At 39.8% G+C, this 25,061-nt stretch overlaps 2 protein-coding genes and 1 non-coding gene across 3 annotated transcripts in view; all 3 read right to left on the bottom strand.

Moving 5' to 3' along the window:
• LOC132257714 (ankyrin repeat and fibronectin type-III domain-containing protein 1) overlaps nucleotides 1-7,972 on the bottom strand; it is a 23,832-nt gene extending 15,860 nt beyond the window's left edge. The window contains exon 1 of the mRNA XM_059754734.1: nucleotides 7,710-7,972. The gene's annotated coding sequence lies outside the window, so the exon portion shown is untranslated. The remainder of the gene's footprint in view (nucleotides 1-7,709) is intronic.
• On the bottom strand, nucleotides 6,623-25,061 carry LOC132258456 (uncharacterized). Its single transcript, XM_059755784.1, has 7 exons — nucleotides 24,875-25,061; nucleotides 22,555-22,896; nucleotides 17,227-17,387; nucleotides 15,072-15,306; nucleotides 13,424-13,678; nucleotides 10,504-10,751; nucleotides 6,623-6,867 (listed from the first exon to the last, which is right to left on the bottom strand). The coding sequence occupies exons 2-7, from the start codon at nucleotides 22,677-22,679 to the stop codon at nucleotides 6,623-6,625; spliced, it is 1,269 nt and encodes a 422-aa protein (XP_059611767.1). The 5' UTR covers nucleotides 22,680-22,896; nucleotides 24,875-25,061.
• On the bottom strand, nucleotides 10,836-10,907 carry Trnag-ucc (transfer RNA glycine (anticodon UCC)). The gene has a single exon. It is a non-coding gene; the product is annotated as a tRNA-Gly (tRNA).

Genomic DNA, 25,061 nt, shown 5'->3' with positions numbered 1-25,061 from the left:
AATATTTTTTGCATGTCACACTTCGCGACAATGTGACAGCTTTTTTCGATGGATATTTATTATGATTTCATAAGCAAATAAATGTAATTTTTCTTATCACTCCTATGACGTGTGGATGTACAGAAAAGTAGGGTATTACCTATGGGAAATAGATGGAAAGTTTATTTACCATTCGATTTGTGCTCGAATATGCGAACGATGATTAAATATAGAAAGTTTGAGGAAATAAATTCTCAAGTTGCATCATCATCGATTAAATTCTCAGCAATGTAATATTGGCGAGTGAGCACAATGTGCGAAATTCATTTACACCTTTTCTATTGTTTTAAGAGTTCTTGCAGGAAGAGATGAAGAAATTAAACACCAAAAGCCAGCAGACGTTGCTGTACAATTGAGAGATAATTTGAGAAAAAATCTCTGGCATCCGTATGATATCTCCAACTATCCATTGAACAGAAATTACTCATCGTTAGCAAATCCAAATGCGCAGAATTATACACTTCGCAGAGCTCATGGAATAGTGCGAAGGAGAGATAGACTCCGCAGCATTGTACACTTTTTCATGACATCAATTTGCTCGTGTGAATATGGCGAAGTGGAAGGTACAGGAAAAACCCGTGAGCACTTCAATGTATCGATGGAGCGATAAAAATCGCATTTCAGTAGGTGGGTGAATATCGAGGGAAGCAGTGTGGAAAAGGTGAGGAAAAAAGTCCGAACGATAACAATAAAAATCACATTAATATCAGACAAATAAAATATACAAATATTATTGTGAATTTTCTGTTCGTCTCTTCATCTTTTCTCCCCCATTTAGTGCCCATTTATGGGACTTCTTTCAAGTGATTTTGTGGTCTCGTTATGTCTTCCGGCGACATAATCAATTTGTTCAAAGTTTCCCGGAGAGAAGGAGTGAACGTCCCAGGAAGAGAACATCCAACAACGTCAAGAATGTCGTGACTGTCGTCAGCGAGAAATGTTAATTCGTCGTGTCAATAAATTCAATTGGAAAATATCACTGTAAATAGAGATAAAGAAATTTCTATTCCTCCGCCGCCCCATCATGTTGATTTGAAAAGTATCTATTTTTATTCTCATTTGGGTAAACTTGTCACCGTGACCTCGATGCCGTGGAGTCTTGGAGGAGTTCCTCGTAAAACGGTCGTGGTAAATTGAGATACACACTGCACATAAATAATAAATTTAATTTTTTACGACACGACACATTGATTAAATGGTCAGAGTGTCAGTGTTTTTCATGACCCATCAATTTTATCATGATGGATCTTCTGGCGAAGCAGTGAATGAAAATTCCCTCCTTTACCAATGCCACGCTCATTGGCGAAATTTCACTCGAGTGAACAAGAGAAGGTGTCAACCCAAATTTAATGCTTCTGATTCCGTGCTCTCGCTGTGTCGCTGGATGTGTCCAAAGGGGGGAAATTTATTGATATAAAATGTAGAGCCGGAGTCGTGGGGCGGAGGTGGAAGAGGATTAAGAGAAAATGTTCCATCTGCGTGAGGAGAAAAGTCAAGTATGGTGGGAAGAACTTTTGATATATGGATACGGGAAATTTCGGTGTTTGTCACTGTCCCACTCTCGGTCGGGATGCCGGAGAATCTCGAGAATACTCTCAAAAAGTCAACAAAAGTTTAATATGTCGGAAAATTTCACCCTCATCCATGTCCATCACTTTTTATCTATATTCCCTTCCCCGTCGCCATATCAAAGGGGATCCATAGAAGTAGAGCAGCAATTACTAAACCGCATTACATTTCGCATTATGTTTCGCTCGATTTAATATTATCTCAACTCTGAGCACGAGAATATTACGGACTTGTAATCATAATACTGCGAATCTCATAGAGATAATTTGCGAACTAATGAGGAAAGAGTAAATTCTACTGCCATTGGCATTACCTATTAGCAAATTTGCACTATTACCACATTTATGGCGTATTAGTGATTTAATGTCAACCTATATTGGCTTCCAGACATTTCTAGGTATTTGTGAAAGCTCTGAAAATTACCATTCCAAATGCCAGTGGAAAATCCATGAAATTGCACTGTTAATGAATGAAGTTTTCACTAACTACATTCTGTTATATATGTAGAATTCGTTAACCCTGTGTGGATAAAAATATGTTTTTGTCATAAATTTTATTTGATGTAACTTTAAAAGAAAGGCAATATATAATTGTTAAACCTTCTGATATCTTTTTGAATCCATTAAATAAATAGAAAATCTTGTAAAAGTTCATGTATCAAGTAAAGGATTAAGCGGAAATGCTATTCTAAGCTCTCTTTCACTAACAGCACTTCATTTCCCAATATTTTTATACGCTCAGAAGCAAACAGAAAATTGATTATATATATATTTTGATTTAGCAGTAAAGTTTAATTAATTTTTGTGCAATTCTGTGTCAGTGATGTAGAAATACTTCCAGTTGACGTGGGTGTCAGAAAGTTGCGCCAATTAGCAAACTCTCCAGTGAATATTGTTGTGTAAAACCACAAAACAAACAAGAGCATTATTTATGCCGGAAGTTTGCAGAAATATTTTCTTCAGTCTCCAGTCTCACTTGGTAGAATTTCGCTCGAGGCGCAATTTCCAATTACTAAGAAAACGCTAAAACAATGGGGTGAAATGCTGGAGTGTAAATAGGTAAATTTCAAGAGAATAAAACAATTAGTGTAGTTAAGTTTATCAAGAAGAAAGGGAATTGAGTCTATCTGGATTCTTGTGCAATTTCCCGCTCAATTTATTTATTCTCTCGGCTCAACCCCATCTGGGGAGGAGAAAAAATTCCCGCAGACAGGGAGGGAATTCGCGATCCTTGTCACACACACTTTCGCACCCTTTCCACCTTAACCGGATGATTCTAGCTGAGAATCTCGGGGTGTCTGTGTACTGTGGTAAATAAAAATAAATGAAGCCACCCCCATCCGATGCGGAGTCAATGACAAAAAGGCAAAATAGCTCCGGGGGGTGGCTTTCGCCTCTTGTTTTTCCTCCCTGTGCGTGTATGAGTGGAATATTACGGTTTTGTTATTGCTAAACAAACACTGAATCCCCAATAATTTAATCAAGGGACCACGACAATTCTCGCAACCACCCACAATTCATCGCCTTCTTCATACATACATACATGCCTGAGTATATTGCTTCGTGAGGGGTTGGCGAAAGGGGTGGAAAAGGCATAGAATAATTATTTGTTTACGCACAAAAATGTACACACAAACCAGTGGTGAATGGCTTTTGTGTTGTTGGACAGACATTTTCAATTAAAACCCAATCGAATCGATTGTGCGACAACATTTTCTGGACACATCTGTAGAGAGATGCAGAATCAAATTGCCTCGTTTGCGAGCATGTCTCATTTTACGCAATATATCCTCGCCTTTGCCTCTGTTTTTATTTATTTTCAGTACGATTGATTAGACACATAATCATCCAGTGAGATTAAATGGTTTGGAAATACCACACGAAATTTCTCATTTCCTCCCACTCGCACATTCTCCGTCACGAAAGATGATGCTTCGACATCAAGAATCCGTCTTACTGGAAATATGATACACCTTCAAGTGTACACAAGATTTAGAGAGTGTTTTAATTTAATCAAATTTGCTGAATAAACACATTTCTTTCTCAGCTTCTTCGGACGCAGAGCGATAAAAAATTGTCTTTTCTCCTCTCGGTTCATTCAAGAAGGACTCTCGGCGGGCCCTCAGGAAGTTAATTTAGAAATCTGGAGTTGGAGAGCAGAGAAAAGTTGGTTAGTGGAAAAACTTTTCACGAGGCACGAATAGATTTTACCAAATGAACCGAAAAAAGCCCGGAGAGACTTTCAATGTATATAATTCGATTTGAAATGTGCATAAGTTACGATTCTAGTTCCTCTCTTGTTCTACTTTTTCCCTCAATCCTTCCCATAACTTAACGATGGGTTGAATTTAATTTCACTTTCCCCAGAGACGAGATGGCAAATGGTAGATGTGGACAAGTGGATTGACTTCGATTTGTGGATCTTCTTTATCAAAATCTCCAATTCAGATTGGACACAAGAGTGTGGGAGAAAGCCGCAAAGTCCGCTTTTTGACTTTTAAATTTCAATTTCTTCTTCCACATCGGGCGTTGATGTTTTCCGTCGCTGAGCTTTTCCTGCTGGAAAATCGAAAAAAGCTCTTTTGCCATCCCACATCGTCAATTTATTGGTTTTCAGCTGCCGCTTAGACTATATGTGGCCGTTCGCTGTCTGTTTTTGCCATTTTTCCTCCCGCACATTTAATGAAAAATCAATGGATTTCCCTCCACAATGGCCCACTCTCCGCCTAACTCTGGCACGGGAACAATAAATTCCTCTATTGAATGGCAAAGGGTGATACACTAAATGGTATAATATTAACTGGCTAGACAGCATTTTTCATAATACTCACTTGGCGGTGTGAATTTATTGATTTAATTGACATGCTCACATGGGCAGAGTTTAATCAACTGAAAGCTTTGTGCTCTTCTCCACACAATTCCATCGTCTATTCAATTGCACCAAATGCGTTATATTCTCTGCAATTTCTCGATTCACTTTCATGCCATTTCATCACATATCAACTGTGCCAATTAATTGGTGTGTTTTTCGCCGAGGCGGGGAAGTGGAGGAAGATAATAGTTGAGGTATAGAATATAGTGAGAGTCCTCTCAATTGCCATCACAATGCTTCAATTAACTATTACACCGTTTACGTGCTGGTGATTTTTCGAGAGCACTGCCTTCATTGAAAATGAAAAGAATGACGCGCGATGGCATTGTGAGAGGCGCAATGGCAGAAAAACATAATTTACATTGTGTGTACTTTCAATTAACTCATGCAATTAAATTTCTTCGCAAAGCTCACAGAGCGGCCACGTCCATTGAGGAACCCGATAATCATATTCATGAGGGAGTGTGAAGAATATTCTTGAAGATTAGTGGCGCTTTCACAGCTGTCTTCACACTCTTTTCGCGCTCATGAAAGTCTCTCTCCCTATACTTAATGTCTTAATCCGAAATCAAATGGAGATTCCCATATAAAAATTAATGTGAGTGTCCAACAATGTTTGGAGACGTGTCTGATGGTTTTGTAAAGACTGAAGAGAAAGAAAGTCCGAAGAGAAGGTTTTAATGGCATTAATACTCTGACTACCAGATTTTTCAATTCCATAGGCGTATTAATGTTTAACTTGCACAATCTAACCAAGACTATATTTAGGCACACAACGATCTTCGTCAACGAGGAATGACAATCAGCGTAAGGTGCAATTTGACTTACGACGATTTCCTTAACAAATTAATAGATTTTGAGGTTTATTCCGCCATAGTTCAGTGATCCATCAATTTTACTATTTTTCATGGATACAATGTCAAAACATTGGTAAATATGGTGTTAAGAATGGATAGAGAACGTAAATGTTAGTAACATATTTGCTTTATTATTCACTCCACGAGGTGGAGCACAAGAAAGAGTGTATAGAACAATTTGTATTGTTGTGTTCACAATTCCATTCCGTGTATCATCATCAATTCATTTTTCGTCTCTTGAGGAATTTATTGACTTGACGGATGGAATATTTCTCTTTGGGAAAGAATTTGACCGACGCGCCACTGAATTACTCACGATTTAGTTGACAATTTATTCAATCACTCCTGGGAACTTCCTCTGGATGTGTCAACATTCAATAGTTTTTATAGAATATTCCCACGAACTCCTCAAGAAGAGAATCATTCAAATTCCGTGTCATTCAGAGGAACAGTCGGTGTATTGAGTGAGTTGTTAGGAATATTTGCACAAGTGTAGCATTCATGCTCAAGTGTAGCACTTTGTAGTGGCATTGTGCCACTAAGAAGCTCCAACGTGATTTTCCACGCCTATAATATTGATTTTTCCATCACGAAGAGACAATGAATAGAAAGATACACAGACTTTTTCTGCCAACGAAAGCGAAATCCACGATTATAGCGAGAGAGTTGGAAAAGGGTGGGAAAGAGTGTATAGGGAATTTTTCAATGTAGCCGTATTTAATGATGCATAAATCAGCAGAATATGATATGCGACCTTTCTTCTCTTATGTGAATTTCTTCATGGGCACATTTTGACGCTGATGCGATAAGCAATTGTCGGATGACAAAGAAAACTGAATTTCAGTGTGTGTTGTAAGTGTTATAAAAATTTGTTGTTCAAGTGTGCAGAAAGAGGAGTGAAAAGAGGAAAAAAAAGCAAACAACAAAGGCTGCAAACGACATTTCTTTGGACACGGGAAGTCTCCTCACTTCCGCTCTCGCAACGTTTCTCTCTCTCTCCCTCGTCTTCACTTGATATCAAAATATGGCCCTTTTCAGTTCTGGCGTCCCTCATAATAAAATATGCACGGTAAATTGATATTTAGGTTTTAGAGCACTGTCGCGCCTTCCTTTTACCTCTCCTCCTCGCGAAGAACATCTCAAAGACGGATTCCATTATGTTATCCCACATTGCAAGGCCTCTTCGCTGACGTCTTCTTCCCTCTAATAAATCCTGGGAACTCCGCCCCGGAGATCACTTGAGAACCACTTCTCTTGGCGCACTTAAATATCGCACTATTTGAGATTCAGTGTCTCACCCGGCAATCGGGCTGATGCGATAAGAGAAACTGATTGCTGGATGATGGGGGCAAAAGATGAGAAATGCCACTGAGTGATGACAATTGAGGGTCCTCCAGAGAAATGCTGGGGGATTTACTTTGTCGTGTTGGAGAGCAAATACCACCGGAAAATGGGGGGAGAGGTGAAGACTCGCCGAGCATTTCTCCCACCAACAAATCAAAGACTGTGAACCAAACCGAGTGTTGTGTATCTTCAAATTGGAAGAACACAAACTCAATCCCGAGAGGGATAATCTCATAGGAAAACAAGCGAATACAATAAACAACGTAATTGGGATGCATTCTACATATGAAAATATATATTCAATTATCCAATTGTCAAATTCAATCCTCTGTTCCGCCATAATTGAGCTCGTTGTCTCAATAAAAGGCGATAAAGACTATTGCTTGTGATGCACATCAGTCAAATATAAGACCATGAGAAGATATGAAATTTATCTCATTTCTCTCCCATCAAACGACAATTTCCGTAAAACTTCCACATTGGAAGTGAAGGAGGGAGAAATGGCTTTGCTGAGAAAGACGATGATCCAATTGTGGTTCATTTAAATCAATTAAAATTGGTTGAAGTTTAATAGCAAGTCTCTGTTGTTTACTGTAGTCATGCTCTTCGCAGAGAACATCGTCGTTCACTCGTCACTCAATGTCATATAAATGAATTTTCATGAAAATGTGAGGAAACACTGTCACGGCCAAGAGGGGACAAAGGAGATCCTTCAGTTTTCTCTCGATAAATCACCACAATAAAATGTTGATTGATTCATTGGAGGGAAATTGATTCAATCCAATGCATGAGAAGCTTCATTTTCTTCCACCGCTGAGAGAAAATACATTGTGGAAATATTTTGATATTTTCGACTTTGATACGCGCGCGAATTTGAATAGAATTGAGAAAATTTATATGTTTTGTGATGCTTAAATGTAATTACAGTGAGAAAGTGGTCTTTGTTTTCTTGCGCTTCTCCCACTAGACAAACTCACAGAATGAAATTGTTGGATGAGAGAGGAAGGGAGAAAAATGTGGGAAAATTACCTGATATTTTCGTCGGTTCGGACGGAAAAAATTGCAATAAAGATTGAGATTTCCAGGTGATATTTCACCGTCACACTTTGTCTCTCGGGCCTCCGGACTGATTTATATTAACTGCACACGAGCAATGAGATTGTGTCCTTCTCGCTGAGGAAAAATCGTTGCAATTTTTCTAGCCTTTCTATATCTCACAGTCACAATGCCTTCGTAAAATAATCAACTGTACAGCCACATGATTAATTGGACACGATAAAGAGCTCGATGCGAGGTTGAGATGCGATGCCGCCCTCTTTGACCTCTTGACACTCTCACGTCAACTTTATTCCTCTCAGGATCAAGCTTCTTCCAGACACCATCAATTTATCCTCCCATGAGCTTCACTCGCGCACCATCAGTGTTATTGTACACTTCTCGTCCGGGACTTCAATTAAGCACCAAAAGTAATTGATTGCAAAATGCTGTGACTCCGAGAAACGTTCTTTCGGTGTGTATTCTGTGCTGAATATTCCTTATGTGAAGTCACACGCACATCCACAACTTCAGTGTGCACTTTCGAGAGATCACAGAAGAGTATTGTACCCTTCATTAATTCCTCTACACATTAAAATACCTTCACGATCAATTAATCCATTTGTCTTCACCACTGATCACACTCTCGAGTGTGAAATGCACTCGAGCATTAATTAAGGCGCGAGTAATGATGAAGAAAGAAGATCAACATGGGGATAAATAACAGTCGAAGACGCGTAGAAAATGCACAGTTTCGATTGCTAGTGGTTGATGAGGAAACACACACCTTTCTTCCTCACCTCACAGATCACGGGTGGAATTGAGAGTAATTATATGGGTTGATTTGGACTCGTAGTTCACGGGGATTTGACACAAGAGAGCACAATTTTGATGCCTCATCAACGAAGAAACCGATATAAGTGGAGTTGAACAGATGAAATGGCCATTTTACAAGCGCGATCGCGAAGTCTTCACGGAGCAGCACACAAAAGGAAAGAAAGCCAAGCAAGACAGACAACAACTGAACACCTCGAAGCAAACCAGTCGGTGGAGGCTTGAAAATATGTTTTATGAATACACTGAGAAAACGCAGAGGCGTAGTTGCACTAACTCTTTCTCATGTCTGCATCTCTCGATTTTAACTCGAACTCTTTCTAGTCGCTTATCTAATTAAAAGATTCACTCGTGCTATAGTGAGTAAGCTCTCAATTAGTGAGTAATTCAGTATTGAAGAGACTTCGCCACTGGATTTGTGATCTCACTTGGCAATGATGTAAAACTAAAACGATCTCTTTCTTGCTCATGTAAAGGAACTTGCGTTGTAACCGTTTTCAAACGTACTTTTCTGTCTGTTCTTTATTTCTTCTTCCACGACACACATTTCTTGGCGATATTTTGTCTTGCTCAGTGATCTTTTCCCTTCCCCACGGCTGAGCAGCAGCAGAGCGAGAGACACCATCCAGAGCCATCGATCGTATCCAGCGTGTGAGGAAAAAATCAAGTGATCTCTATACGATCACGGATGTTCGGAGAAATTGCTTCTCTGTGCGATTTCAATCCAAAATCCATAGTTTTCGCCTCCATCAGGCAGAAGAGGGACGAAATTCACTTTCCACGATGGAAAGTAAAAGCTAGAGAGATAATTTTTCAACTATTTACCAACAATGAATTAATCATCATAGTCGAATATTTGTGTTGTTTTTGCTTTGCAAAACATGCGCGCTTCCGTGCTGCCGAAGTAAAAGTTTAGTAGCGAAACAGAAGGAAAATTAAAATAGAGGAAGACACTATCTTGAGGTATTGTTAATGTGTTTTTAAATTCATCAACTTCACTTCGTGACTCAAATTTCAAAACACTCTTTTGCACCATGTGCGGGATTGCGAGAGAAGCGCAGAGTGTCTAAAATACGTGTATTTTACGCGACAGTCGACAGCATGGTGGAGTCATGTGTGTTCAGGTGAAAAACCAACACAGATCTCAGAGAGAATTACAGGTAACATCGCGGCTGTGTTTGTTGCCGTACATGTGGTAGGAGGAACACATTTGTCCCAAGAAAACGACGTGAACAGGGTAGAGATAAAGTTATTGGCTTGTTTTCTTGGGTTGTAAAGAGAGGACAGAGACTCCTTCAGCTGATATCGAAAGAAAGAGGCTTATCGTTATAAGACCCTATCTTTAATACTGGAATATTATCCCATAAACAACCAGAATATCCGTAAATCCATCACAGAGTTGAGTTGGATGATTGAATTAACCCATAAGATTAACATCTCTGTGTTGTATTTATTCTGACTGAGAAAACTGTTTCGGGAAAAAGAAATCATTCTGCAGCACTTGAAACATTTTTTGACCAAGTAAGCGTGGTAACCTTGAAAAGACCATGTTTTTAGTCCAATAACGCAAATAACACACTCTAGTGAAAATTGAGTTGCCTCATAAAACATCCTCCATGTTAAGCCAAATAATCCCTCATGATGGGAAATTTACTTAGCAAAACTTTCCATCAAGTGAGTTAACATTTTACCACTTGCGCACATACATTAAAATTTTAATAATAATATCTCAAGCTCAACTTAATATTTGATATTCATCCTTCCACTCCCCTGATTTCTCGCCGTCTTCAGCTGACAACAGACAATTTCCGGCAAGAAATTGACTTTTCAATGACGATATGAGTCTTTGCCGCACTATTTTGATATCTTCGGAACTCAAAAAGCTCTTCAAACTTTACCATTTGCACACACACGGCGTCTTTTCGGTTGGGATAATATTCAAGAGGACACTTACCGGTAATTCCTCGGTACGCCTTGCTGCTCCTTCTGCCCGTGGAGGGGCTCAGAAGACTCTCGCGACGGCTGACGGGCTCTGCGTAGTTGACCTGCAGAAGCTGAGTGGATGGCGGAACTGGGGCCACAGTGACAATGGGCATCGGGGCGGAGGAGGGCGCGAGCGAGGGTCGCGGAGATTCACTCCAAACCGCCTCCACCATCGAGTCGATGCTGGCAGAGCGCGGAAGACGATTATTTTGGTCTCTCCTGCAAAAAATAAGACCCAGATAAGACTTCTGCGATAAGATGATAATGAAATCTGTCCAAAGTGAGGAAGTGAGACAAAAAGAGTGCGTCAGCCGAGAATCGAACTCGGATCAACTGCTTGGAAGGCAACTATGCTAACCATTACACCACTGACGCCGCTATAATTGGGCAAAACCCACGACGTCGCGGAGAAGACACTGGAGTGAGAGGAAGCAATGCCGGAGAGTGTGCGGCGAAAGCTCAAATTTCGCCAACACAAATAGCTCTCGATTTTACACTGAATGAAGCTCCATCAACTTCGTCAAAAGTTAAACTGCAGTCACGCCCAGCAAATATAATTTCTAGTTGAATTTTTGAAAGCTCTCCAGCCACATCAAAAGCTCTCCCCGAGTCCTCAAAGAAAATTGTGGAGGAAAAGTTTAATTGACATCCGAGATGATGGTATGAATGTTGAGCCATAATTAAAATTGTACGAGAGAGCTTCAGGTGGGGGTGGAATATGGCTAAATTGAATTTTCCTAAACCGTTTTCTCTCCTTTGGATATTCTTTAGTGTGAAATATGAGTGTTATTGGATCAACTTTCCCCGGGTATTATTCGCGGATCTGATGGAGTTGTCAGGCTGTATAAATGGTGGGAAATTCAAGGAGTTTGTGTGAGGGGGATTCTTATTGAGAAATTGCATTTCACACACATGTTCTCAGTTTCATCTTGAACCGCCACTCGATTGAATTTCTTCGCAATTCCATTTTCCATTATCACCCAATCTCCTCCGTTTTTCCGTGTCAAGTGCCTTCTATGCAGTGAAAACTCCATTCAGCCATTAATGGTATTTTTGGGGCATTACAGGAGCGAATTTCCCCACCCTTTCATCATATATAATTTTCCATGCAGTAGCGGTCAGAATAGAGACTAAAAGCTTCGTGTTCAACTGATTTGATGGCCACTCAACGAGCCGTGGATGAAAGTATAATTGTCTATATTATTATTTATTCATTAGGCCTGTGTGTATTTCCAGGATCATTCATCTTTCCGCATGGATCTTCCCAGGAGACTCCTGTTAATTGTCACGGAGACTGACAGTATCATATATTTGCCATCAATAATAAATGTAGCGTAAATGCGACATCAAGACGGAAGTCAAGGCGGGAAAATGTAGGGTGAGAAAGTGTGTGACACTCTTGATTTTCTCCACCCCGAGAGTCCCATATCAAGTTGAGGGATCCTACATAAATTATTTACTATTGATCAAAATGTCACTCCAATTTCCCCATCAACACTTGTCCGACACTTTTGGCATTCGTGTGAAAAGGTGTGCATAGTGTTGAGGTGCTTTTCAAGGTAACACAAACTTCAAGAGGGTCTTGCAATTTAATTGCCAAATCGATAAGCAAGCCAGAAAGATTACTTGACTGACCGAAAAATCACATAATCCACCCTCAGATTCACACTTAATTTCATTTCTTGCATATCGTGCAAAAAAGTGGACAGCAAAAAGGCAATAAGCGAGCTTTCAATATTCAAAACAAAGCGATGTTAAAGCTCTGTCTTGTTTTTCCTCCACAAATTGTTCTAATCTCTCTCTTTTGCCCTCTGGCATAAATCACCGCCAATGTGCTTTCCATCGACATTGTTTTTCCCCGAGAGTGATTTTCATAATTCTCCACATATTGCGTTTGAGAGGGAACAGAGCGAGCACAGTCGTTGAGATTGAGGGATTCCCCTAGACACGCGCTCAATCTTCAGCTTCGAAGCAAAGAAGTCAAAATATATTTGGATTTCGTCTCATCCTCGCAAGTCCATCTTCGTCTGGAGCATACACCCAAACAGATGATAATCTCACATATATGCATATCTTGGGAGAAAATGGAGCATTCGACGAGGGGTCTCGTCGCAAATATTCCCCTCAGTGGTTTCTTGTTTACTCAGTCAAAATTTCAATCATGTGCCAAAACGCTGGCTCTTGGCGGATGAAAATGGTTTGGAAACCGTGTCACTGGCTCTGTTTACAGCATCCCTAAATCACGTCACTTCCTGACTGTTCCCATTTTACTATTTACAGTGGTGCTCGAAAAAGCTAGACAGCACAAATGAAAGTTTTTGTCAACAATTCGCTTTACGAAGAGAATCTTTGTGACCAATTTGCAGTTACAAAGCAATTACGATCCTTCTTATCTCTATTTATTACTGAATTGAAATATAATTTCGTCGAAGATTCCGAGACAGTAATAAAGCGAATAATAAACTCAAAATACTCTTCAAAATTAATAAAGCGCATGTAAATCAATTCAATACGTTCAGTGTCTATATGAAAATCTATATTCTCGTGAAAATGTTTGATAGAAAGAAGGGCAAAGATTGCGTCATCGTTCTTTATGCAAGAAACTGGGTTTATTAGGTCAACCTCTGCCAGGGTGGATATTCCCACATTATAATTTCCGTTAGAAAATAGATTGACCACTCATTTTGCAATTACTTAAATACAATTTGAAAGACAGAATAGGAATAGAAATTTTGCTTCGCTGTCAAGCATATTTGGAAACATGTTCAATAAAGCGTGATTTGTAGAAAAAAGATAATGAAAATGCTCTTTTTTAATCATGATGACAACTTGAGCAATAAGAATTTTCCTTTCGTACTTTTTGTATTTAGTGTGTCTATTTCGATCTTTACCTCTCCCATGAAAGTCGCCGCGGAGCGTCGTCCTTGAGGACAGGACTTGACGTGGTCTTGGAGGACTGATTGAGGAGCCGGGCCAGTTTGTAAAGTGCTGTTCCGCCCTGGGAGCTCGTTGACTGACCGGCGCTGGGAGTGCTGCCGCTCGGGACCCCCAGAGTCGCCGGGGCGGCTGCAGCTCCTGATGGCCCGGAAGCGCTGCCGCCGGACATTCGATAGGCTCTCGCGGCGACGACATGAGGCGCAGGAATGCTGATAATAGAATTGTCTGGTGAGTCAGGATAATTGCGCTGCGCCATAATATTTTCAGGTAATTACTGACGACACGGGACTGTCTTTGTTCAGTCCTTGGCTAATAAATTAAATTACACCCGTGATTTCACGTTGAATGCTGAAAGGGTTTTAATGCTGAATCCCACCCACTCCGTGTAATGATTTAATTTCCTCAATCTTCCACATTTCCTCACCCATGGTCGGGAAATTATTGATTTGAACGATTTGGTGGGTGTTTTCCATCAAAAGTTCTTCGTCATCCGAAACGCAATTACAATTTCAAATAAGTTTTTCCAATTTCGCTCTAAAATAAGTTACAGGAAATTCTCCACAATTTGCACGAAGTAATTTGTACTTTAATCATGAACTTGCAAAGTGCTTTAACGCGTTGCCTAAAATATCTTGCTAAACTATTACACAATTATTGCTGTTAGTAGTTTTACGACTGTGGGATGTTAAGGTGAAAGTCCTCGCATGAGGCATGAAGACACGTGTCCTAGCAGCTCCTAATATTCTGTAATTGCTCCATTTGGTGTGTGAAAACTGAATTTCTGGGTCTCTCCCCATTTAATTTGCGGGTAATCCAATTGAGTGCCATGAGACAGTTTCCTGCGGAGCGGACACAAGATTTATGAGCGCACAGTCATTTTCTCCGGCTAAATTGCGCCCAATGAGGGAAGGTGGCTGGGAAAAAGTTCCCATAGTTGAATATTAATCTCGCATCTTCCTCGAAGCTCAACTAGCGTGCTCCCATTCTCTTCGCCTTTCGAGGAAATTGGTTTAAATGAAAATTAGAGGATTTATTGTCACTTTTCTCAGCAAATTTCGCACCATGGCTTTTTGCGAACATGTCTGAGAAAATTGCACTTTAATGAACTTTTCCCCATGCAAACACTTTAAGTGACTTTTCGCGCGATGGAAAACCTCGACGGTGGTGTAAAGAGAAAGCTCTTTATCTCACGCCAAAGTTCTCATTCGCTTAAGTGGTGCATAGTTGGATTTTTTGCGTCAAAACCTATAAAGTTTTCTTTCTGTACGTAAATTGTTTGCTTTTCATTAGAGTGGAATTTTATGTCAAATATTTATGTCTACAAGTTATAAAATTTGCAATGCAAATCTTCACGAGAGGTCAATTTAAAATAATAGCAAAAGGTACTCCAATCCCTCGCAATCTATCATGGAGAGGCGTTCACCCCGTGGAAAGGGGGAGTTTATTGTTGGAAAAATTGAGCTGCTGTGGGATTTCCGCGTAATTTGTCATCATATTGAGGCGAAACACGGTGCAATGACACGTACTTCGCGCCAGGAGGAAAGGTGAGAAACCCTAGAAGGGACGCGGGAGGGTGAGGTAAAAACTCAAGGAGACACTCACCGCAGCACCACAGTTCCGTCCGGATGGCGTTCCAGGTCGTCAAAGGCATAGATATAGGGCTCGGCGCTATTGATTGCGCTGTTGCTCGTTGTCGATGTCGTTGGGAATGTGTACGGAGAGCCGGCACTCCTGCGTCGATAGTCAAGACTCGTGTCATCGCTGGTCAGGGAGATCCTGGGCGATGTGCGTGGCTGGAGGGAAAGACGGGCAGCAAAACCCGTATTGGCGAAGCCCTCTGAAAGATCCACAAAAACCCTTGTAAGTAATTTGGCCAATTTCTTCTTTCGCCAGGCTGTTTTTTTTACCAAACTCTACTTCTTCTAAAGTCTTTTTGTTATCAATCACGAAGTTTTCGACAGGAAAATTGACACAAGGCACAAAAACAGAAAAACAGGATCAGAAAAGCCACAAGCATACAAAATAAATAAAATCTTGAAAAATATTTTGCAAATGAATCGTTTTTGTGTTTCCAAAAATTAATTAATTTGAAATGTTATATAATCAACACATAACATAATAAACTTCAGTGCGTAAATATTTGACAATCATTAAAATCAAATAAATTGTAATTCGCAGAATAAATCGATTGTTTCGCGATAAAATGCACCAAATTAATTATCTGTAATTTCAGCAGGTTAATTAAAATTTTTATGGAGATAATTTTAAACATTTAACATATTTTCACCTTTAAACAGAAATATAAGCTGTTCCAAACTTGCCCGAAGAAGCCCAAAACTCATAAACTAACTTAAGAAGATTGTTCTGAAAGTTAGCTTCTGTTTTTGTGCCAAAAAGAAAGAAAAATCCATGGGGGAAATCCCGCAAATCATCGAAGGTTTGGCCCCAATTTGTGTTAACATAAAAACAACATGGAAATCGAGATGGATTATCATTGATTTGTCCTAAAATACTGAGGGTGAAACCCTTTTTACTCGTGCCTTCTTTAGGGATGAATGGCTAAAAATAATTACATTTAACACAGTGATTTATGGGACACTCTCGCTGATCAGTGAAGTCGAGAGTATTTCCGGGCCGTGTGTTCTCCAAAATTAAGTGAATCAACATCAATCTCAATTAGATTTAGATTCTATCGAGGCTCAGAAGAGAGTTTATAGGTCGATCCTAATCAATTCTCGCTTATGGTGTTCTTTTCAACGGGAAGGGTTCAAGTGTATTCTTTGTCGAAAGCTGGTAAAAGTTCCCGTCAATATTCACCCTTGTGAAAGTTTATACTTTTGAATCACTAAGCATAATATCTAAAACTTCCAAGATATCTTCAACGTGACCCTCAGGAAAGCAATTCCAGTATGTACACTTTCTGATGCGATGTTCAGAGATTTGCACAAATTTGAAGGGAAATGAGAAAGAACCACAGAAATGCACTCGAAAATTCTCACAAAACTTGTCTCCCTGGAAATTCTTCCAAGCATATTCTCTGAAGAAGCGTGAACCCCCATCAAGAAGAGGGTTTAATTTATTTAAATGCTGAATTATGCAAAATATCACATTGAATTTTAATTGGATCACTTTCACGTGTTAGCGAATTTTAGCCATGGCAAATTGGCAGAGGTGGTATTGAGAGATACATTCAGAAATTCAATCAAAAGCCATTCTCTCTCATGTGTTAAGTGGATAATTTAGCAATTGAGGAATGAATTAAAATCATTTCAATGTTGTTTCCGCACCAATCCCTCATCCCCAAAGTGTCTAATGGAGATTTGAATAATTTTCCCCATTGTTCTTTCGCGTATGGTAATTAAATAATAATCTCGTGCGAGTGCGTAGCATCATAATGAATTAATTAATCTATCAATGGCAAAAACACCATTCATGAGTATTGAGGAAAGTCCATGACGAAAATTGCAATTACTCTCCCAATTTCCACAGAATTTATTGTCTTCAGCCGGGAAAATGCTGTGCAGAACGTGTGTGGGATTACTCATAATTGAATTCTATTGAATTCACGAGATTGATTTTTCTGGAAACAGCATAGATGATCAAATTTTCCTCTTTCTGCATCACCAGTGATTCCACTCCGACATTCATTATAAACGTATGGGTTCTTTTTTTGCGAAACATTTTCCCAACAAATTTCCAAGTCAATTTCCATGTGCATCAATTGATTTAATTATAAGAGACAAGCGTGACAACTCACCCGTGTGGAGGCGATTTGGGTCGATTTGCGTGTGCAGAATTGATATTCCGGGCACTATGATGGCAGGCAGTGTTCGGGAGCGTAGAAGTGGTGCAGGACGGCCTCTCGAGGACTTTCCGCCGCATGTCTGAGCGGCCAGGGCAGCGGCAGCTTGAGCAGCTCTGCAAGAGGACATGAAGTGGTGAATCCAGAGAATATGCAAATTGCAGCGCGCACGTATAGTTTTCAAGATAGAATCCACTAAAATTTGACGACTTCTGTAAAATTTTATTTCCATTCAGAAAATATTCTCACGTGTGAACTCGCAACATACTTAGTACGCAACACAGAAGTACTGCATACTGAATATATCTGACTCATAGCTGATAGACATCCCCCACTGAGAGCAATGGGATGAATAGAGAATTTTCCGTGACTTTTGCAATGTGATTGTGTAATCATTGATGGTCATTGACTCAGTGGGGTTGCGATGGAAGTTTCCATCAATATGAAACTTTAGTACGTCCATCAATGGTCCTCTGGCCAAATGAGCCCCATCATCAATATTCAATTACACCCATTCGCCAGGACCCCGGCATTGTTTATAGTTCCCCCATGATCGATTTTCACTCTCACGACCAGCTTTCAATGGAAAAAGTACACGACAAAGTTCTTCCTTACTCCGATTCCTTCTCATTTTTTCCGGCTAAGCAAGATGTACAAGAAAAAAATCAACATCTGCCGCAAATGCTGACTTCTTTTACTGGGAAACACCCAGAGAGAGCAAATGAAATTAAGGCAAAGAAGTGAGTCGAGAACGAACTCCGCGTGATCTTATTTTATTCATAATCCAATATTCTGCATTGTGAGGATTTTTCCACCAAGCACACACCTTCCAAGGAAATTTCCACTTGTGTGGCTGAAATGAAGGCGCACAGTTGGAAATATTCCAGGGAAGAATCGCAAACGAGCTTAAGATGATTCCATCTTGAGACGAGGATCATTTAGTGGATTTCAGTGCTACTTTGGGGGAACTTTTAGTGCCCTCAACGCTAATTCTATTTCTCAGTGCAATTAAGCCAATCCATTGTGGCTGAAGAGAAGGCAAATTTAATTCTTTTCACATGAAAAATTCTCACTTTTCTAGTGAAAAATTCATCTCTTTCATAACCATATACAAGTCAGTTGAGTGAGTAAGGAAAAGCATAAATAACCCAAGACGTAAATTTCTCCCTCAATAAGACTTCTCGCAAAGCACTTAGGCAAGATGCTTATTGAAGGAGTGAAAGTATTCGAGCAATATTGTAAATATTTCAACCACTGTTGTTCTCATTCTGTTCTAAAATTGATTTTTTTTCGCTCATGCACAAAGAAAAACGCAAGGAAAAATGCTGCGAATACGTGATGAAAATTCTTGTGCGGGAGTATTTTGGTTGTTTTATTTTTATAATTTTCACAGTCGTCTTGCAAAACATCAATCATTGACATTGACTAAGTGCTGAACCTTTGGTATTCAACTAATGAGAGAAATGTCCAGACTGAGAGAGGATTATTTTATTATCCACCAACGCTTTATCGTGGTGGGCAATCAAAAGGACGAAGGCTAGAGGAATCCATAGTAAAATAATCTACTCAATTTTAATTATTGCACATTAAGTGAAATTCTGCCTCCCATTTTATTATGAAATAACAGTCAGTCCTAATCCCAAAATAATTAAGACGTATAACTTTTTCGTCTCCTCGTCAAGTGAACAGCAAAAGTATGCTGATGACCAAATTGAATTATTCATATAATTCGTGATGATTTCATCTCTCTTTGTCTCTGGTAGTGACAAAAATATTCAGGAGCGTCCTTTATTATTGACAAAACAATAATAACAGAAAAAAACTGAAAATGATTAAATAATAAAAAGTGGCGTATACAAAATGAAAATATCTCACTGCAGACTTTGAGCTCATTTCAACTGCATTTGCAAGCATGAAAAATCATTGCATTATGAAGAGTGGAAAAGGAAAATGAGGACATGAAAAGTTTAAATTTATCCTCACGGAGTTACATTAAAATTCCTAATTAAGCAAGAGCGCCGGGGAAAAAGTTGTAAAATAGAGCACAGAGCACTGAAGGTGGAGGAAAAAGTGTTAGAATTGTATGAAATATTGGGCATTTTCTCACAATGCGTGATCACTTATGCGCCGTAAGTTTCCAGGAATAGGATTTAATACTCTATTTCCTTACACACATTGTCAGCAGCCATATTTAGTATTTCCCACCCTTTCCACGAGATTAACTTGCCGCTCATGTTGGCGGAAAAAACTATGTAAAATATTCATATGCCAAGCTGCCTTCTCGTAATTTTCAAGCATCACGCCAGGGGAGATTAATGAATAAAAGATTGAAACAAAACCACTTTATGACGCTTACCGGCCACATGGGACGGCGCTGCTCAACCACCCTTAAGGCGTGTTCCCAAGACTTTTTTTGCAACACAGGTAATTCTTCATGCTGCTTTCTGCGCTCATTTCAGCGTGGCAAGATAGGTTCAAATTATCCATCGTTCTGCCTCTTTGATTTATCGCGTGGCGTTAACGTATAAAATCGCAGACGAGGTGGTTTTTCCACCCTCATCATTTTCCACAATGAACCTCTGTGTGGCATTTGATAAACCCAACATCAACATCTTTCAGAGGTTCAAGAATACTTCCGCATGATATACGATGTGGACTACTATTAATTAATTAATCTCCAATTGCATGAGGCGCTTCTCATCTCCATTCACCTCGATGAACAGATAATTCACCCCACAGAGCGTGCAATAATTCAATGATTATCACGCAGAGAAGCATATTGAGCTTGACTGCACAAGTTGAGAGTGCAGAAATCGCTTGACATTTATCAAATACAGCGATGGACTTTGTAATGTTCCCGATGAAAGGGTGAATTTATGATCAATAACTCTAAATAGCAACAACGTTGTGTGAAACTTACAACTTTAAAGTAGAAAAGATACATTCTTTCTGAAAACTCTTTGTTGAACTTTCCCAAAATCATTAATTTAGTGCTGCAAATTTCATATTTCCACGGATGTGCAAACAAGAGCGGAGATATGTTTTGCAGGATTTTCTTAAGCTCGTTTCACACATAATTAAATGACAGGAAAAGTCATGGCACAATTATATGTTGCATCATTTAATTATCCTTGTTGGGAATGTGTCGTCTTCCCTGGAATTCTCTCACTTCCCTCTTTCTCATATTTACACATTCAATTTTCCACCTTTTGCCATTTGCACCTCGTGCACAAGATGTGTAGCAACTTTATTAAATTGAATGAAATCTAGAGTGGGAGAAATTGTTTATATCATCAAATATGGAAAAGGATTTCCTCGGCTCGCTCGCGACGGATTCTTCACCACGTTCCTCACCATGTAGAATCAGACAAATCAGCAAAAGGCGAACATAATGCTACAATAGAGACGACAGAATGAGCTCTTCGGCTACGTTATACAGCTTCTCAAGTTTATTTAAAGTGTCTTTTGTGGATGATTTAGCGCTTGAGTGGGTGGTATATAGGTTTTCGCACAGACAATAGTATTATCCACGTTTGCTGAATAAATCAAAAGACTATGAGAGACATAAAATAAATCATGACAATAAAACCTACGTACAGTGATGGCAAGGAAATATTTTGTGAGTCTATTCACTTCATCCTTTCTCGCCATTTGGCATCTCTCCTCCGTGATGCATAAGAAAGTTGAGCAAAATTTACACTCAAATTTACGACCATCAAATGAACCTTCGCGCCCTGCATTGCGCAAACATAAGGCGTTTGTGAGCGACGCAGGGGGAAGTTGTAATTTGTATGGGTCGTAAATAGAGGTGCTTTTTAATTTTCCCACGCAATTAAATTGGAGATGAAGCTCCCAAGGGTGCTTCTGTGGAGAATTCCAGATACGTTATCCGACGCAAAAGAAGGCGTTGTGACGACATGGCTGGAAAAAGCTTTCCAATCATGTGGAAATTAATTTAATGATGTTGCCTTGCTTCCGCCTTTTTTCCACTCTCCCTCCAAAACTCAATTGGGTGCCTCCGCAATTGACTGATACTGTGTGTCATTGGAAAAGGGGTGAAAATATCTTTCTACATTTCCCTCCCACTATGATTTCATCACTCCCCGACGAGAACTTTCTGCCAATGATGGGTGTGGAAATTATGACGTAAAATTAACGTCAAATGAGTGGGTGATTAACAAGTTTATTTAATAATAGTTGTGAAATGGGTGAAGCAATTCCTCACTCTGCCACTCATCACCAATGGTATAATTGTACTGCGAAATGTACTTCAAGTTGCCTCCACTTTATACATTCACAAGTTCAGAGGAAATATTTCAATCCTTTCGCCATTGCATTCACTCCCATGTCAGTCAGCGTGGTGTAAAATTTCACGTGTACACCACACTAATTCTGTCTTTCTCAGGATATAAATTGGCAGCAATTTGCTGCAATTATAGCGACACAGAGACGGTGCTTTTTTATGTGTCTACGTGGAGGCGCCTGGTGGGTGTGGAGGCGCCTAGTGAGCACTAAAGTCACCGAAATGTGTCGGAAAATCGATATGAATGCGACAGAAATGGTGCTCAATATTGATTTCCACGGGGAATATTGATTATAGGGCAGAGATAGAAACAGAGCTGAATGCGGAAATTAACAGAAAACAGCTCTAAATTTAGAGAAAACAGAAGGAGAGAAACTTTCCTGGGCAAGAGCCAAAATTTGAGGTGGCTTAAATTGTAGGGCTGCAGGCGTGGTAGCTCGTTAAATATTGAGAATTTTCACTTTCCCTCACACTCATCAGCAATGCAGCTTAATAAGTCAGGCAATTCTTCACCCTGTTAGTGTTGTTTGACCCAGAAAGCCTTTCTTGGGATGTGGAACCTATTGTGAAAATTCATGGAAAAAATCTTGTGTTATTTTTGTCTCTTTTTATCATAGAAAATCTATACTTTGATTGCTGCATTTTGATATGGCTTATCTGGGTCAGTGACTTGACATTTCAATTTTAGCATCAGTTGACCTAAAAGCTACGGATTTCAGGTGAAAATTTGTCAAGTTCGCTAGAAATGGGAATCACTTTATAGAGCAAAACATATAAAATTCTAGTTAAGGACGTTTCGACATTTCGTTATGGACGACTCTTTTCAATCCTTTTGAAAAATATCAACTTTACAGAGAAATTTTCAGCACAATTCACAGTGGATTCGACTTGCTGGCGTTTTATTCTGCTTAGGAGAAAAAGAAGGAAGGAAGCTGTCTCAATTACCCATCTGTGGCGCATAGTTTAAGAATAGTACTCACTGTTTCTCCTTTCGTTGTTGACGCTTCTTCTTGAAGGCCTTCTTGACGCGCAGCAGGAGGAAAGCCGCCCGGTCGATGGTGAGACTGGGCGCCCCCTTTTTCTGGGCCGACGAGGCCTCCTCCATGCTTGAGAGACCGTCCTGGTCTCGAACACAAGCACCCAGTGAATTCACCTTTTTAGCACCTTCACCATTAATTCATCACAAAATACTGTGGGAAAATCCCACGAAATTTCGCCACACACGGTTTTTCCACCAGTGCGTGGACAGAGGATCAAGGGGGCAGTTCGGCAGGGAGAGAGTTCTTTTGTGCTGCCTTCACTTTGCTTGTTCGTTCACCTGTCTGGGCGAGTGAAAATGAGAATGAGAATGTATCTGAAGGTATAATTCGAGGACGGGCTAAATTGTGGCTGGAGGGATGATTTTCCTCGGGCGTGGGTTATTTTTTCGTGGCGGCGTGTAAATTATTCAATTCACTACTTTCTCTCTATCACGATGCCCTCTTCTTCTCCCTCTACACATATATGCCTCTCAATTGTAACAGAAATGATTTGATTGTTTCTCTGAATGTCTTGGATTTTGATGGTTTCGCATTGATGCTCTCTTTGTCTCTATATGGGGGTAATTCTCGATCACGACATTTTTCCGGGGGAATGTACGGACAGGGAGAATAACATCATTTTTATCCCCCTTTCTTTCATCATCGTAAACTTGTTTGCCACAACATCGATTTGTTTTTTGCCCGTCAACACTGGTTTTCTGGTCATTTTTTCGATGGTGAGAGAAAAACTTTCCTCCGAAGGAGTGTCTCACACTCATCACACAATTTTCCCATTCATCTGTGACTCTGTGAATGCTATTTCACAGCTTGAAATTTTCCACTCTAAGCATCTAATGAATGTGACTTTCAGCAGTTGCTGATTTTTTCTCTCCTGTTTCTCAATTGCGTCTCAAATGTGAAATTTCTCTACATTTTGAGACTGGTATCTCAATTATTCATCCCCTTTAATTTTACCGCCCCAAGAGAGAGAGAGAGAATAGAGGCAAAGCCAAAAATTGTGGTGAAACATCAAAAGCTCCTCATGTCGTGGCACTCTAACAACCCCTTTTCTCCTGCTGTACAATTCCCTTCCGCCTCTCTTGGTCGTTATCGTGTGTAATCAGAGAATTACAACAAACACTAACTGTGTCAGTGGAAAAATTCTTGGTCAGTGCCGCAAAGTGGGAGGGGGGAGGAAAGGAAAAAGTGCTCCAGAGAATGAAATTCTATTCCATTAAGTTTTCTCATTTCTTCACTCGTTTAATTGCACATGGAATTCTTTCAGAAGCGCATCTAAACTCGCATTTGTCTTGTGCCGGACGGAGAGGGTGTGTTCGAGATGAGCATAAAAAGCCATGAGAAATGCCGTGGAAACGTAGGAAAGATACACGAATGCCTTAGATATAAAATAAAATATCATGGAAAAATGAGTGAGTACAACTACGGAATTTGTTATATTACTTTTGCTCTTGCAACGCACTTTTCCACATTCCGCTTTTCCTAGACTCTTTAATGTCGAAAGCTTTCGTAAAATAGATCTAAAGGATCAGAAAATGGTTGGAAAATTATTATAGGTATTTCCAAGCTCACATGATTTCAAACGGAATGTATTTGGCAGCTCGTGAATTCCTCTGAATTGCACTATTAAAAATACTTTTCAATTCCGCTAACAGGTGAAAAAAATGATTAATTAAATAATAAAATATCAATTCCGAAAAAATATCAAATTGCGTCAAATTGATAACATTATCTTATTCAATAAAAACCACATTACTTAGTGGGAGAAAACATCAGACACACTACGATTTGTCAGCGGTGCATGATGATGCTTCTTTCTTCCATTTTTCACATTTATTCAACTCTCTGGTGCCACAATGGAGTCAGTTTGAATAAGAGAGTTAATCTATTTGCATGACAAATGGCAATGGCAATGCACAAGTCTCACAAGGGATGCGCAACGGTAGATGAATGTCTTCAAAGGGTTGAACAGTGAAGCAACTATTTGCCAAGTCTTTCACTCCCCCGTCCCCAAACTAAAAGGAGCCGAATGCGAGGGGGAAAACCCCTGAAAATTATTTATTTATTGCGAAGAAAACGGACGAATTGAATTAACAACGAGGCGGAGAAGAAACTTTTGCTCCTCTGTTCTATTTCTGATCAATTCGCAATTTTACACGTTTTCATTCATTCCCTTTCTGGTCTGAGCATGGGAGCTTTTTTTCACCCCTCGAGGGATCATAAAACACCCACATTTTCTGACCAGGAAAAAAGAATAACACACGTGCAAACAAACTCTCACAGTTCCTTTTCCCACGCTGTGATGTAAAAAATGTCCTAATAGTGAACGCCGCTGTTGGGGTGGAAAAACGCGAAAAGTTGAGTGTTTGTCTTTGAGCTATTTGGGAAGTTTCCTGAGCCCACCCCACAATCTCAGTCACTCGCGCCTTTCCCGCTTTTCCGTCTGCTTC

This window comes from Phlebotomus argentipes, unplaced genomic scaffold (assembly GCF_947086385.1).
Source record: "Phlebotomus argentipes unplaced genomic scaffold, Phlebotomus argentipes genome assembly scaffold_4, whole genome shotgun sequence".
Taxonomy (NCBI): Eukaryota; Metazoa; Arthropoda; class Insecta; order Diptera; family Psychodidae; genus Phlebotomus; species Phlebotomus argentipes.
This window is presented reverse-complemented; position numbering and strand designations above follow the sequence as displayed.